Below are 17,760 nucleotides of genomic sequence, written 5' to 3'. Positions count from 1 at the left end.
ATTGTGCGAGAGAATGGATAGCCCACTTTTTCACGGACATTATGAAGACCGGTATCATGCCAAAGGAACTCAAACGCTCGAAGGTCATTGCCCAACTACCCTAAGAATTACAGACCAATAGCACTACTATCGGTGACGTATAAGCTTCTAGAGCGCCTTATCTACAATAGAATTAGCCCAAAGCTGCTTGAAACAATACCGGTTGATCAGGCAGGTTTCCGACCCAAAAGAAGCTGTACAGATCAGGTTCTTTCACTTACCACATTTATTGAGGCAGTGTTCCAGCGAAAATTTAAAACTGCAGCCGCATTCATAGACCTAACAGCGGCCTACGATACAGTCTGGAGAGAAGGCATGATATACAAGCTCCTCAGGGATCTGTCCTGGCTCCTCTTCTCTTTAGGCTATACATCTCTAGTAGGCGCAGTAATAAGCACTGCCAAGAAAACCATCCCTAGGGGGTATCGCAAAGAATATGTGCCTGGATGGACTGAAACATGTGAAGACTTATACACGAAGTTTCTCGAAAGTGGTGACCGAGAAATAGCCGATGAGCTTTTACACAACATCGATACAGCTAGACGCCAAAAATGGATAAAGACTGTCGAAAACCTTGACTTCAAAAAAAAATCAAGCCGGCAGGCATGGTCCTTGTTGCGGAAAATTGGAGGAGCTAACCAGCTGGAATCCAGAGAGTCTAAAATGTCTCCTAACAAGGTTGCCTCCCATATAGTATCTCTATCCAGAGCTCCACGAGATCGAACACATACTACCAACGTGAAAAGAGACTTAAGGGCATTAAAACAAATGAACAGAACGAACTCCGAATATTCAGCAAGAATACTTATTTCTGAAATCACACATGCGCTGAAAGAAATGAAATCAGGTAAAGCACCTGGGTTTGATGGTATCCATCCAGAGTTCTTGATACACAGTGGTGCATACACGAAACAGTGGTTTGCAATGTTCTTTAATGATATACTTCAGTCAGGTAACATTCCTTTCTCACTTAAGCGAACAAAGATAATTGCAATTCCGAAACCGGGCAAATCAAACGATAAGCCAGAAAACTACCGCCCCATAGCTCTACTCAGCATGGTATATAAACTATTAAAAAAGCTTCTCCTCAACAGAATTAGTCACAGGATACTAGAAAATGTCCCCATTGAACAAGCTGGCTTCCGCCCTCATCGAAGCTGTACGGACCAAGTGCTGTCATTAACAACTTTTATAGAAGCTAGTTTTCAAAAGAAACAAAAGACAGCAACAGTATTTATAGATCTAACAGCAGCATATGATACTGTTTGGAGACAGGGATTAATATATAAACTGGCCCGCATCATCCCCTGCAGAAAGATAATTAACCTCATTGACAACATGCTGACCAACAGAGCCTTCCAGGTTATAATGGGAAAGGAGACGAGTAGACAGATGAAACTTAACAATGGTCTTCCACAGGGTTCTGTCCTTGCCCCTTTACTTTTCAGCCTCTATATTGCTGACATGCCTGAAACCGAATCTCGGAAGTTTGGATATGCTGACGACTGGACCCTTGCAACAAGCCACCAATCTTTAGAAACTACAGAAATCACTCTCACGAATGACTTATCCATCCTCAGCGAATACCTTAAGAAATGGAGACTACAGCCAAGTACTACAAAAACTGAAGTATCAGCTTTTCATCTAAACAACAAGTTGGCAAACAGAGAATTGCGAGTGTATTTTAATAACAAGCTGTTAAAACACAATAAATACCCGAAATACCTTGGGGTTGCTCTAGACAGAACGCTCACATTCAGAGAACACCTGACGAAAATAGCAGCAAAATTGAAAACACGCAACAATATAATACAGAAACTCTGCGGCACTACATGGGGGTCCACAGCATCAACATTAAGATCCTCTGCTCTTGGCCTGATATATCCGGTGGCAGAATACTGTGCTCCAGTGTGGCTAAATAGCAGGCATACCCACCTGGTTGACACCCAACTAAACCGTACTATGCGTATGATAACAGGCACAATTAAGCCCACCCCTACAATGTGGCTACCTACCCTTAGTAATATAGCACCACCCAACCTACGCCGCGAACATGCATTGGTTAAAGAATATAACAAAATAATGGACAGTCGCCAGCTTCTAGTCCACAACGACATCCCCGATATTCTTGGAAACCGTCTACGATCCAGGTTACCCCCTCTACAATCTGCTCAAGCGCTGCAGCAATCCAACTTTGACTTAAATACCCGATGGAGAGAAGATTGGGAAAGTAGGACAGATCCGCATTACCATAGTCTACCGGACATCATAGGGAAACCTGGCGAATTTGAACGTCCCCGTAAGATTTGGGCAGCCCTTAATCGAATTCGAACAAACTGTGGAAGATGCGCCGACTCCCTCCACAGATGGGGTAAACTCCCCTCGCCTTCTTGTGACTGCGGCGCTGCAAGACAGACGATCAGTCACATTGTTCAGGACTGCCCACGCAGAGCATACACAGGCGACCCTATAGACTTTGTAATGGCAACCGAAGGGTCAATCGAATATATAAAAAAATTGGACATCTGTTTGTGATGCATTGTATAATGCATAAATCTAAATATATTCTGTGATATACTTAAGCCATACGCTAAATAAAAAAAAAAAAAAAAAAAAAATAAATAAATATACATCTCTGATATACCAGAAACCAGATCAAGGAAGTTTGGTTACGCCGATGACTGGGTCCTTGCAACAAGGTGTAAGTCATTTGAAGAAACAGAAGAAATCCTCACGGCGGACTTACACATAGTGGGAAACTATTTCCGTAAATGGAGGCTCCAAGCAAACGCTACGAAAACAGAGGTTTCCAGTTTCCACCTAAATAACAAGCTTGCAGGAAGAACACTCAATATTCAGTTCGAAAACACCACACTCGCCTACAATAAAACACCAAAGTACCTTGGGGTGACTCTTGACAGAACCCCATCATTCAAGGAACAGCTGAAAAAAACAGCGGAAAAACTTAAATCCAGAAACAACATCATCCAGAAGCTGTGCGGCACAACATGGGGAGCATCGGCTTCCACCTTGCGATCATCTGCCCTGGGCCTACTCTTCTCAACTGCGGAATACTGCTCTTCAGCATGGCTTAACAGCCCACATGTACACAATACACAAAGTAGATGCCCAATTGAATAATACAATGAGAATGATTGCTGGAGTTATCAAATCCACCCCTACGCAATGGCTACCAGTACTGAGCCACATTCCACCACCCAAACTACGACGCATACACGCACTCACTAGTGAGTACAGAAAGATAGTAGATAACGAGAACCTGCCAATCCATCAAGATATAGATACCGCCAACGGTAACCGTCTACGCTCCAGACGACCACCAATGAAAACAGTAAAGATTGCTGTGGAAAATGAGTTCAATTTAACGACAACATGGACTCGGGAATGGATGGAACAACAAAATAGCAACTTACCCTGCATCACACAAAAACCACCAGGCTTTGACTTACCACGCAACACATGGTCTATGCTGAACCGAATCAGAACCCAACACGGCAGATGTGGTTACATGATGCACAATGGGGTAAACGAACATCCTCACTCTGTGACTGTGGACAACCACAAACCATCTATCACATCACAGAACAGTGTCCCACAAGATCATATCATGGCAGGTCAGAGGATTTCCTGATGGCGACTCCAGAGTCGATAGAATATGTAAATAAGTTAGATGTACGTTTGTAAACGTATTGGGAATATAATCGGGACGTTCATCAGATCTTTATAGACTTCAAACAGGCTTATGATTCAATTAATCGTGCAAAATTATGGAAGGCAATGATCGAGCTCGGCGTACCCAAGAAACTAGCTGCGGTAACACAAATGTGTGTAAGTAACTCCTTTGCACAAGTTAGAATAGGGGGAAAAATATCAAATGCTTTCTGCGTAAATTCTGGACTGAGACAGGCAGATCCGTTGTCCCCATTGTTATTTAACCTGGCCTTAGAATATGTCATGCGAAAAATTTATCCCAAAATCAAACCAGACATAACTGCTCGGGAGCAAAAATCATACTCGCCTTTGCCGATGACGTAGACGCAGTAGCACAATCAACATTAGAAATTAAGGATATTTTCTCGAGCTTTGAAGAAGCTGCATTAAACATTGGTCTAAAAATAAATGAAGACAAAACAAAATACATGGTCGTCTCAAAACAAGAACGACGGCGAATAAGGCAAAATATTACTATAAACGATCATAACTTCTAAGTGGTTAAAGAATTTAAATATCTAGGAGCAACAATCACAAATGACAACAAATTAGAGCGAGAAGTTGAAACGCGAATAATGGCAGGAAACAGATCTTTGAAACGAGGTGCAAAAATCCAGATATATAAGACCATAATACGACCAGCAGTCGCGTATGGAAGCGAAACATGGACGCTAACAAAAAGAGAAGAGACTAAATTGCTGGTGTGGGAACGTAAAATCCTTCGAATGATATATATGGCCCTTGCAGAGACAGCGTGACAAACGAATGGAGGCGCAGATACAATAACGAGCTAGAGTCTCTATTCGGAAAAGAAAATCTAGTCAGATATATAAAGGCTAATAGACTCAGATGGGCAGGGCATGTGATATGCAGTAACGACAATCGCCTTATAAACAATGTGTTCTGGGAAAGGCCAGATGGAAGAAGGTCTATTGGGCGGCCTAGAAAAAGGTGGAAAAATGCAGTCAAAGAAGATCTAGAGAAAATGGGAGTGCGACAATGGGAATAGGGAACTTGCACTAAAAATTTTTTTGCATAAAATTGTTAATTTATGTTTTAAAATGTTATATTCAAAATATTACGTCTTAACAATGAATAGTGTACGTACAACATCTAATCAAAGTTCCGCGCCTAAAATTTCCGTTTTAAACAACTTCAAAAGCGAGACCTGAGGTCTGACGTCACAGGCCACTCGTATCGTTTGTCCGTTCGGGGTGGGCCATTGCATTTAATGCAGTTTGCCCATAGATAAATAATATAGTTGAAATGTCTTGTTTTACTCTGTGGCAAAAATGATTTTTTCTGTGACAGGTAAAATATTAACATTTTATCTCTGTTGACATGTATCAAAAAGTTCTTTTTTATGAAATTACTTTGTTCGTTTCTTGTGTTGAAGAACAAAGAAGAAACAAGTAACTTAAAAATAAACAAAACTTTTAGTAATAAAAGTAAGAGTAACTAAAAAGTATTGGTGCTACTATAGTATGCGGTCTACAGTCAAGTTTCTACTATAGCTTGCGGTCTACCGAGGGATGAGGTGTAAGTATAAGCTGAGATGATAAAGATATTAACTTGTAAAATGACAATAATGATTCTTCTTATTTATGCGTATTATTAACTTTGTAAAGAAGGATTTTGTTGCTGCTAATCACCATAATCTTTTCTCAGAAGGCTTTGAACACAATAATGAAAGGCTCCAGTAGGTACTAATAAACATTACAATAAAATATAATCTTTATTATAATACAAATTACACCGTAATCTTTTCCAGGATATACGAAATCCTTCGATTAGAGGTAGGTAGATCAAACCCACGGGGTAAACCGTATAAGTACTATAATATAATGGTACCAAACTATTGTTATAAACGGTTTAAACATGCTTATTAATAACTCTTACTTATTTGCCTTGACACCTCGCATTTCTCCAATAGAATAGCTTTTACTACTTTTTATAAAAGTTGCCACGATGAAGACATCAACGGTAGGTAAGTTAGTCAGATTGACCTTTTGAAAAACCCTCGTCCGTCATATTATGCGTTTTAAACTCTTTACAAGGTAGCACTCAACTTTCAGTTTAAAACTAAGCTGATTGGGGAACTACTTATTATAATATATAAGATGAACATAAATAATACCTAGGAATTTTTCATTAAAGACGATTAAAATGTAATATACCCGTGATACCTACCTTAATCGCGTTGTTTCCGCCGGTTCACCGTGGCCGGTGACGTCGAACCAATAGAAGGACGTTCAAGAGCCTCCTAAGATATTTGAATTTTATAGCATTTTCAAAACGTCGTAATTAGCGTACGGGTTAAAAATATTTGTTTTTTTCACATGCAAGCGTTTTAAGATCATGTTACCTTATGTTTTTTAATATCATTTTAATATTTAAAAATTTTTGCAAGTTCCCTATTAGTGGCACAGGACCGACAAACATAGAAGGCAATAGTAAACGCGGCAAAGACTCACGAAGAGTTGTAGCGCCATTGATGATGATGATGATGATGATGATGATGTTGATACAAAGCAATGCAGAAAACGACATCTAAGACTGATATTAATGCTACTGTTACAAAATAAGCTTCTCATTTTGATAAAGCCTTGTCAGGCTACCTCCATTTTCTATTTCTTGTTTATAATCAAGTTGATTGTTAAATCAGCAGACAAGATATTTGTATTGGTCTACGTATTCAAATTGTTGGTGGTTCACATAATATGTATATTGGAAGCGGTAAATTTTTGTTCTTTGATATTTTCATAACTTTGGTTTTCGCAGTGTTAATCTTTATCCCCATTTTTTTATAACTCTCAGTGACTAAATTGAACAGTATCAGGAGACTATCGTCCGAATCAGTCATTAAAACAGTGTCATCTGCATAGCGAAAGTTATTTACTCTTTTTCCATTTATCCTTATACCTTCTGAACAGTACGATAAAACGTTGGCAAATATTACCTGATAACACACAACCCTGTCTGATACCTCGTTGTATTTCAATGGCCTTGACGTGTTACCATTGGTCTTTATGATTGCTGTCTGATTCCAATAAATAGCTTCTATAATTTGAGAATATCTTTTGTCGATTTCGATGCCGTTCAATCTGTCTATCAAGGTCCTGTGCTGTACCCAGTCTAACACTTTTTCAAAATCAATAAAACAGACAAAAAGATCCGCTTGTTGATCTTTGCATCTTTGTGCCAGAGTTTGAAGACAGAATATTGCTTTACGTGTCCCCATACTTTTCCTGAAGCCAAATTGTTCTTGATCGGTGACATTGTTACATCTTCTATACATTATGCTCTGTATGATTCGCAAGAAAAGCTTTAAAATATATACTTAGAAGGCGGAAGTCCTGGCATGATTTTGACGTTCTTCTTTTTTGGCAGTGGTATGAAGACGGATTACAGTTATATTTTAGGGATCGCTTCTGTATTGTAAATATTATTAAATAGGCCAAGGAGAAGGTCTTAATTTTCCTTGTTGATTAACTTCATCAGAAAGATCAATTTTCTTCGGTGTCAGTTTTTTCAGATTCTTCACCATGGAGGACTATCAGGGCCTATTTTACCACTAGACCCGTCCCGCATTTTGATGGGGCCCGGAAAGATCACAAAAATTTTTTTATTGCAATAACAAAATAAATTTTCAAAATTCTTTCATTTTACGAACAGGAAATGATAGATGATGACTCCGCAGTTGATTTTCAAGCGACTTCACCTGTCGCAAGTACATCTCCGTCTTCTCCTATAGAAAACGACAATGAGTTATTTAGAAGAACATTGGAGAAACGTTCTTCAGCGAATAATAGCAACCATTAAATTTTTGTCCAAGAACGGTCTATCCTTTTATGGTTCAACAACTACGAATAAATTATTTACAAGAGGAAATGACATATTATACATATACAGTTCAAAATGAAGACAGCCCTATATTTTGGCCATCAGAATAAATACAGCTTTGAAGTTTTGTTCACATTTTTTAAGATATTCAGCTGAAATTTAAATTTTAAACGCAGCCTACTGCCACTCCACAAACAGGGTAAATTGTCGATATTTTGCTTCGAATTCGAGATATCGGAAAAAGATATTTGAAAAATTTGTGTCGAATATTATTCTAACCCCAATAAATATAAATTCTAACTCCTAAATAATGTTTAATTGTTTAAATATAAATTTAATTTATTGCTAATAAATATTTTTAAATTTCTGGTGTAACTATATTTCTATTAAATATTTAAAAAAGTTATTACTATCTATTATTATAGCGGGGCCCGAAAATTGAGTACTGCCTCGGGCCTGATTTGAAGTAAAATAGGCTCTGCGGACTATGGTTTAGTCATGTTCAACGTCGAGACGTTAATCACCCAATAAGTATTGCTGATTTCGAGTTCCTGGAAAAAGTAGGAGAGGAGGGCCAAATAAAACCTGGGGAAAGGTACTTAAGCAGGAGATGTCGGTAAAGAGGACTGATATTGATATGACCCAAGATAGAAACTTATGTTGTTCTGAAGCTATTTCCTTGTGGCATTTTTATAATTAAGTATTTTCTATGGGAAATAAGCCACAATTTTACTAAAAAATGAATTTATTAACGTTTCGAAGCCCAAATCGGGTTTCGTTGTCAAAATACAAAATACTATTAAAATAAACAAAAATATTGTTGCTAAGTAAAAAAATTCTTCTAATAATTTATTTAATCTGACTCATTTAATAAAAAATAAAAAAAAAGAATTGCCAATATAAATGAGTCAGATTAAATAAATTATTAGAAGAATTTTTTTACTTAGCAACAACATTTTTGTTTATTTTAATAGTATTTTGTATTTTGACAACGAAACCCGATTTGGGCTTCGAAACGTTAATAAATTCATTTTTTAGTAAAATTGTGGCTAATTTCCCATAGAAAATACTTAATTACAGAACCTTATGAACCAATGTAATTAGGAAAGCCGACCCCTCATAGGTACAAAAGCAAAGAGAATGGTGATGATGACATAATGGCTAAGTCATGCACTGACACACACGAATAGAAATAAAACAAACTTCAATATGGACCTTCATTCCAATACGCACCCAAGCCTGAGCCACAGATGATACCAATCTTGGGCTTGATGGGAACCAAATTCTTCAAAAATTCTGCAGTTTCGTTTAAAGTTTCGTAAGTGTATCTGAAACAAAGAAAGATTGATTAATGTTTTATTCCAATGTTGAAATACGTTATTAAGGGTTTTATTGACTATAATAAAGCATTCTAAACAGCTAAAGCTGTAAATAACAGCATAATAGACTCCAGGTACAGGCAACTCTTACATAAACATAACATCTATAAAACAGCAACTATGACAGTCGAATGGGAAAATAAAAAAACAAAACGAATCCCATAGCCATTCGTAGAGACATAAGACAAGGAGATGTAATACATATCCTCAAAACTCTTCACCTTAGCTCTGGAAGACGTCTTTAAAGAACTGGAATGGGAAGACATGGGTATCAACATAAATGGGAAGAAACTCAATCACCTCAGATATTGCGATGATGTTGTTCTTATTACAACCAAGAAGAACTAGCCACAATGCTGACTGACTCAACTAGCACAAGCATCAGAGAAGATAGGATTAAAAATGAACATGAGTAAAACAAAAATCATGACAAAATACAAATGACAGAATAAATATAAATAATGTTAATATTGAGGTTGTTGACGATAAGAAAGGAGTCAATAAGAAAGGAGTCCCTGGTGAATATGTAAAGATTGTGAGGGATATGTATGAGGGAGTAACGACTAGTGTAAGGACAGGTGTGGGAGAGACTGATAAATTTCATGTGAAAGTAGGATTGCACCAGGGCTCGGTGCTTAGTTCGTATTTATTCTCATTAGTTTTGGACCAGATAACAGCGAAACTACAGGGTAACATTCCATGGTGCTTAATGTATGCTGATGATGTCGTGTTAGTAGGAAATAGTGAAAGAGACTTGGAACAAAAACTGGAACAGTGGAGACAAGCTCTGTAGGAAAAAAGTTTAAAACTTAGTAGGACATAGACAGAGTACATATTTGCAATGTTCATTTAAAGATGCAGTTACTACAAATAACATGGTATCTTTGGATAATGAACTGATTGTAAAAAGCAATAGTTTTAAGTACCTGGGATTGGTATTACAGAGTAATGGAGAAATAGATGGAGATGCATGCAGTAGAATTAGGGCTGGATTGATGAAGTGGAAGGAAGCGAGTGGTGTGCTGTGTGACAGGAAAATTCCAATGAAGTTGAAGGGAACATTCTATAAAACAGCCATAAGACCGGCTATGATGTACGGAACTGAATGTTGGGCAATAAAAAAGAAAGAGGAACAACGAATGCATGTGGCGAAAATGAGAATGCTTAGATGGATGAGTGGAGATTGAGAACCGCTGATCTAGAAGGTGAAGTGCGTATGTAGAAGTGTCTGTTTTTCTATGTTGAAAGCCCTTTTGTGTTCGGCTATCCGTTTGTCAAAGGTTCTGCTAGTCACCACAAATTAGTTTGTAGACACCACTCTGTAGTTGTTTTCTCTTTCGGCTCTTATTGTTCTTAATATATTTGCTTAAGTTGTTGTGAGTTCTGAAAGCTGGTGTTATTCCTTTCTTTTTTATGTATCTGGCTATTTTTGTTGTAATCTTGCCAGTATATGTGATAGAGCAGAAGGTACTGGGTTCTTTCGGTGGTGGTGGATAGACTAATTTCAGGGCTTTCTTATGGAGTTTTTGGTTTAAAATTTTATTAATTGTTTGATCGTTATAGCCATTGTTTACTGCTATTTGTTTAATGATGTTCAATTCTATTTCGAAGTTATTTTTTGACATGGGAATTTCTGTCAGTCTATGTATCATGCTATGATAGGCTGCTAATTTGTGTTGTGTAGGATGGGATGGCCTATGTTCAGAATTGGACGAATTAAAGGGCAAAAGAAGAAGAAAGAAGAAGGATGGGATGATGAATTGTGTATAGTTGTGTCAGTATGGGTAGGCTTGTGATATACGGAGAACTCATATTTGTTGTGTAGTCTGGTAATTGTTACATCTAGAAAGTTTATGGACTTATTCTGTTCTGTTTCTATTGTAAACTCAATATTACTATGAAGTGAATTAATGTATGATAGTTGCCTGTTAGTTCCTGTAGAGCATACTAGTATATCATCCACGTATCTCCACCAATATAAGAACTGTTTAAATACGGGATGTTTTGAAATTGTTGTTTCAAGCTGGTTCATAAATATATCTAATAGCAATGGGCTTAGAGGATTACCCATAATAATAAGTCCTGCACTGTTGTTTGTGTATATTTCATTATTGAATTCAAAATAGTCTTGATTTATGCAAATTTCAAGAAGGTGTAAAATTTCAGATGCAATGATCGAATTTGTACTATTATGGTCTAAAAGATTTTTAACTAGAACAAAAGTTTCTGTAGGAGGAACACTAGGAAAAAGATTTTTTACGTCGAATGAAATTAGTCTTGAGTTGTTGGACAATTGAAAATTAAGTATTTTATTAACTACTTTTAGTGTATTTTTTACGGTGATTTTAGGTGAAAATTTAGTGTATTCTGTAATAATATCTGACAGTTTTTTTGAAAGTTTATATGACGGAGCTGTATAAAAAGAAACTACAGGCCTTATTGGGTGGTCAGGTTTGTGTAGTTTAATAAAAGAGTATAATTTAGGAGGTTGTGGGTTCATAATATTAAGGTAATTCTGTTCTGTTGGATTTAATATTGATTTTGAATTTTCAATTGATAGTTTAATTTGTTTTCGGTATTTTTCTGTGGGGTCTTTGTTTAGTGTTATACTATTTTGGTTATTTAAAAATTCTATTGTTTTGTTATTATAGTCTCTTTTATCTATAGAAATAGTAGTCTGCTTTTGTAAATATCATGCCTTTGACAAACGGACAGCAGAACACGAAAGGGCTTTCAACAATAAAAAGACACTTCTACATACGCACTTCACGTTCTAGATCATAATCATTCTTTTAATGAAGAGTTTCAAATTCTGCATATTCAAAATAAAGGCCTTAAGCTATCTTTATTAGAATCTATGGAAATTAATAAATTAAAAAATACAGATATAATTCTGAATGACCAACTCGAGACAAACAACTCCCCACTCGTCAACCTCTTCAGTTAAAGACTTTAAAAAGCAAACACATAGTAAACTAAATCACTTGAGAAAGGCACTCTGCCGAAACAGCTGTAGTCACATAGTTATAATAAATTTTGTGGAAGTATAGAAAACAAACGTTTTCAGTGTTTTATTGTTAGATTAATGAACTTCCATCAAGTAACGGTCGAATCCATCAATTTTCAAAGTATTGTAATTAATTTAGCAGATGATAGCGATAATGACACTGACCTAACACATTAATATTTTTGTATAGCTGTATTATAATTTTATAAATAAATATTTAATTAATTTTTAATAGATAATTTCATATATTTATGATTTCTTCAATTTTTTATGTTCGTGTGCCTAATTTTTTTTATAAAAATTGGTAAAGAGTGTAGTAACTCTTTACGGTAATGATTTTATAACTCTAATTTTCTACGTAAATTGGGATATCTCGTATAAAATTCGTACGGTCCTTGGACTTAGCACGGCCCTCTTCAAAGTTCAAAGCTTCGTAAACCCCCTCTGCGTTTCTTAATTGGCTTAACGCTTATATCGCAATTATTATGCCTTAGTCTAGGCACTATATTTGTGAACCTGGTATAGGTACATTTAAGAAGGTGCGTTAGTTTTGGAGAGTAGTGTAGATATTTATGTATTTAGAAGCCCCCAGAGCTGATGGAAACCCTTTATTTAAAAAAATAAATACATAATTTCAAACCACATACTATATTTCCATGAAGTTTTTAGAGAAATGTGTATTTCATTGACTGAATTTCATCATGTGGGAAATAACCAGAGACAGCGTTTTATAGAAAAGCACTTTGTGGTATTTCCGTATTTATCTGTTATTGGTTCATCGTCCCAATAGTAAAATTATAATAAAGTTACTATTCAATTTTAAGCTTAGCATCTGAAAAATCCTTCTTTTTATAGTGCGTTGGCGAATTATCTATATATTATGCAAAAGCTCGCCAGTGTTATTTATGCTTGTAAAATTTTTTATATTTCGTAGCCACGACATTTTTTTGCGACCTACGTCTCTCTTGCCCTCAATTGTTCCTTGGATGATTAGTTGAGGGATTGCATATTTTCCCCTCAGGATATGGCCCAGACATAAAAATTTTCGTACCTTGATCAAATTGAGCAATTCTTTCTCAGTATTTTTTTGGTAGCTAACCAAATCTACAGGGATCTGAACGGTAAAAGATATTGCTCAGCAGCCTTCTTGGATATATCACAGGCATTTGACCAAGTGTGGCATAGCGGCTTACAATTTAAATTGAAAGATCTCTTACCCTATCCCCACTATCTACTACTAAAATCCTACCTATCAGACAGACATTTCTTCGTGAAACAAGGGAGTGAACTTACTGCATTACATCCAATATATTCTGGCGTTCCTCAAGGCAGCGTCTTGGGACCTATATTGTTTCTCCTTTATACAGCAGATCTGCCAAGAACAAGGACCACCACTGTAGCAACATTCGCTGATGACACGGCGGTCTTCGCATCCCACACTAATCCGGCCTCAGCCTCAAAGAACCTTCAGACAAAACTTGATAAAATCCAAAAGTGGCTAAAAAGATGGCGTATCAGAGTTAATGAAGCGAAATCTACACAAGTGACATTCACTTTACGCAGAGAAACATGTCCACCAGTAAAAATCAACGACTGCTACCTCCCACAAGCTGACGATGCTAAATATCTTGGCATGTATTTGGACCGACGGATGACTTGGAAGAAACATATATTCACCAAAATAAAACAGCTAGGCCTTAAATTTAGCAAAATTTATTGGCTGATTGGACGCAAATCTAAATTATCATTGGACAACAAAATACTGTTGTATAAGGCCATTCTCAAACCTGTGTGGACATATGGTATACAACTTTGGGGAACCGCCAGTAATTCCAACTATCTAGCATCAACTACTGCATACCATGTTCAGGGCCCCCGTAAGGGTTACTGGCGCCTGTGCGCAAAAAATGATTTTGGCGCCCCTTGAGGCATTTTGGATGATGTTTTTTTACTTATTTTTTTAAGGTAGGTAGGTAATAACTCAAAAAGAAAATATTTTATCGAAAAAATTATTCTAAGCAAAAATATAACTTTCAAAAATCGAATATTTTCACATGAAATAACCAAAAAATCGGTGAATAATATAAATAATGATGATAATATAAAATATAAATGATCGATGAATAAAATGTGAATAAACCAAAAGTGACTTATCGGGGAAAACTCATTATAATTTTTTTAAAGTGTTTTTTGTTTTTTTTTAAGTTTCTAACATCAAAAGTAAGTAAAATAATTTTATTTGGATTAATTTCATTTAGGATGCTAATGAGAGGGTGAGTTTTACGATTTTTTTTACCAAACAAAGGGACTAACTTTATTTTGAACGTAACTTACTTACTTTTGATGCTAGAAACTTTTTTAAAAAACAGAAATAAAGCCCATTAAAGCCCATTAAGTTGTAATGAGTTTTCCCCGAAAAGTGCTTAATTTTTTGGTTCTTTCACGTTGGAAATATTCGATTTGGAATTTGACAAATAAGAACCTACTTTTTATGATGTAAACCATTTTTTTTCACTTTGTTGCAAGCTATATTTTTGCTAAGAACTTTTTTTCAATAAGATATGTACTTTTTTAGTTATTTGCCAAAAACCGTCTAAAACGGGGTTTTTTTGTTGAAAGAAGAGCATATTATTCACTCGCAAATAACTCAAAAAGTATTGACTTAGTAAAAAAACTCTATACAACAAAAGTTGCTTAGAATTCGTCAGTTTATCCAATTCCTGACTTATGTTCGAACGTATATTTTTTCACCCCCAACAAGCAGGGCCGTAACTACCATTGGGGCAACCGGGGCAGTCCCCCGGGGTCCCCGGCAAAGGTGGGCCCCGCTGGGGCCCTCGTTTGGTTGACCGTGCATAGATTTTAACGAGGAAAATAAAAATATGTATTTCAAAAGCCGATCCCAACGAAATATTTTCAAATCACACAATTTTAATAAGACCTTATAGTGGCACCCTAGACCTCAACATAAAGTTGAGGAGGATAAGCAGGGGCCCCCGAGACCTTAACATAAAAAATTTAAATTAATACTTAGGAAATTAGTTATTTTGGCGTAATAAAACCTAAAATGTCATTGGAAGAGGAGGCCCGGGCTAAGCTGGGGCCCCCGAGACCTTTCGTTAAGATATACATTGTTACTGAGGAAATTAGTAATTTTGACGAAATAAAAACTAAAATGCAACCGGAATAGGGGCCCCCGGTCCCAGCTACTTTGTCTTAACCAATTTACCTCAGACTACATCTTTGTACGTGAAACGAACCACATTGTAGTTGAACAATGTAATTAACATTATAGTATATTTTTTATGAAAACAGAAAAGATGTTTATTGATGGTACTTGCAAAATTATTTAGCTTAAAATATGGTGTTTTCAAAAACTTTTGTGTAGGTCAACTAAAATAGCAATATGTAGGTACAAGACACTTCAGTCATGGAATGCATTAAAATGAGTTTTCAAGGGGTTAAATATCAAACATTATAAACTCATCGGTATGGCCCTAGGTAGATCACGTTTGCCCCGGGGCCCCCAACATCGTAGTTACGGCTCTGCCAAGAAGGGATGAAACTCGCCCCAGTGAATATCATACATCAGCACAATATCAGTTGTTTTTTTTTGACCTGTTACCTATGTGTAAGCTAAATTTCATGTCAATACAAGCAATTCTTTAAAATCCACAATCAGTATTGTAATAATGCGAAGTAGATGGTATTTAGGTCTTAGGTCCTCTAATTATACGACCGAAGTATTCTTGTTTTCTCCTCCTTTTCTCCTATTTACATATACCCTATTTAATTTCTTAATTTTTTTTAAATTAATTTTTTTTGTTTGTTTTTTGCAATTTTTGACCCCGGGTTTTGGCGCCCTAAAGGATGGCGCCCGTGTGCAGTAACACTTTGCACATACGGTAGCGGGGGCCCTGACCATGTTCGTTATCTGTGATTAGGGGATGATGGATTGAACAACACCGTGCAGAACCCTTTTCCTTTTGTATTTAGGTCCCCCGATATTGGGCACTACCCTTCCCAGCGCAGCGGCTTGGGCTGTAGTGCCATTGGATGGATGGAGTAACGATTAAAGTCAAAATAAATAAACAAGTGAACTAAATACTCTAAAACTACAAACTTAATCCAAAGCTGAAATCGAATTTTTCCATACCAAATAATCTAATCAAAATTATGTCATTTCGGATAATTATATTTGTCTAAGATTTGGACTAACCAATAATGAGGATATCTTATTTTTTATATTAAAAAACGGATTTCATAATCGTTGACTAAGTATAGTGAACTCAATATCGTTAGTGTTTTTCTAAATAAACATGACACAACAGTTTCTTACGGGCAAGGGTTAAAATGCTGGTTTTACCATACAAGAAAAAATAGATTAAGACTTGGAATATCTATACCTATTAGGACAGTTCGTTTAATTTTTCAATAAATAAAAAGGTATTGTAATACTTATCTGGGCAATGAATGAATAGAAATCTGCTGAGAAGAAGACTCTAAGTAAGAGAACAATGATGAACTTATACGTATAAGACCTTAATAAGACCTGTTGTTACATAGGTATACACCAGGCAGTGGCGTACCGATAGATCAGCGGGCCCTGGTTCCAGTTGTGATGCGGGTCCGCTCGCCCAATAAAAATACACATTGTTTAAGTTAAGTCAATACTTTTCGAGTTATTTGCGAGTGAATATGTTTATTTTTCGACAAAAAAAAACACGTTTTTAGACTGTTTTTCTCAATTAAGTCAAAAAGTATTTTATCGAAAACAATTTTCTTAGTAGTAGCCCTAGTAGGAGCAGAGTTGTAGGTAATACAAAGTAGGTTCTTATTTGTCAAATTTAAAATCTAATATTTTATTTGAAATAACTAAAAAATGAAGCACTTTTATGGAAAAACTCTTCGCAACTTTTAAGTGTTTAAAAAAGCTTTATTTTTTTTTTTAGTTTTTAACATCAAAATTAAGTATGTAATGCTCAAAATAAAGTTTGTTTCTTTTAAGTTATTGGAGATACTAAAAATATTAAGTATCTAGTAAAAAAAATATAGGTTTTGCTATTGTGAGTATTTTGGATTTTTGTTTTCCTTGAGACAAAAATTGGTTAGGATATGGCTATCAATGACTCGTTTAAGCCCAAGTAGATAACTACAGCCTTTTCAAAAATAAGCACTTTGAACCAATGAATCTTACAGATCTTATAAACAATAAATATGTAAAGTAATTTGTGAAGCGGTGACGATTAATTTTATTTCGGACGCTAATTGGAGCTTTCGGATACTAACAAAAAAAAATGGACCAACATTCTTTTGATCGTAACTAACTTACTTTTGATGTTAGAAACTTTTTTAAAAACAAAAATAAAGCTTTTTTGAATACTTTAAAAAAGTTGAGTTTTCCCAGAAAAGCGCTTGATTTTTTGGTTATTTCACGTTGAAATATTCGATTTTGAATTTGACTAGTAAAAATCCACTTTTAATAGCTACAACTCTGCTTCTACTGGGTCTACAAACTTTATACATACACCATTTTTTCATTTTGTTATAAGCTATATTTTTGCTAATAATAGTTTTTTTTGACAAAATACTTATTTTTGGGTTGTTTGTGAAAAACTGCATGCAACGTGGTTTTTTGTTGAAAACTAAACATTTTCACTCGCAAATAACTCGAAAAGTATTGACTTTTCGTCGAAAAAAAGATTGACTGAATAAAAAAACGGTATAGAAAAAAATACCTAGAATTAGTTAGTTCATCAA

At 35.8% G+C, this 17,760-nt stretch overlaps 1 protein-coding gene across 4 annotated transcripts in view; it reads right to left on the bottom strand.

Annotated features, from left to right (window-relative positions):
- Positions 1-17,760, bottom strand: part of LOC126893222 (purine nucleoside phosphorylase-like) — a 108,574-nt gene that overhangs the window by 18,090 nt on the left and 72,724 nt on the right. For 2 of the 4 annotated variants that reach the window (XM_050663193.1, XM_050663191.1), the window contains exon 2: positions 8,830-8,942. In XM_050663193.1, the coding sequence (XP_050519150.1) occupies positions 8,830-8,942 (113 nt within the window). The remainder of the gene's footprint in view (positions 1-8,829; positions 8,943-17,760) is intronic. The other 2 variants (XM_050663195.1, XM_050663192.1) reach the window with 1 other exon arrangement.

The sequence above is a fragment of the Diabrotica virgifera genome, chromosome 10 (genome assembly GCF_917563875.1).
Source record: "Diabrotica virgifera virgifera chromosome 10, PGI_DIABVI_V3a".
Lineage (NCBI taxonomy): Eukaryota > Metazoa > Arthropoda > Insecta > Coleoptera > Chrysomelidae > Diabrotica > Diabrotica virgifera.
This window is presented reverse-complemented; position numbering and strand designations above follow the sequence as displayed.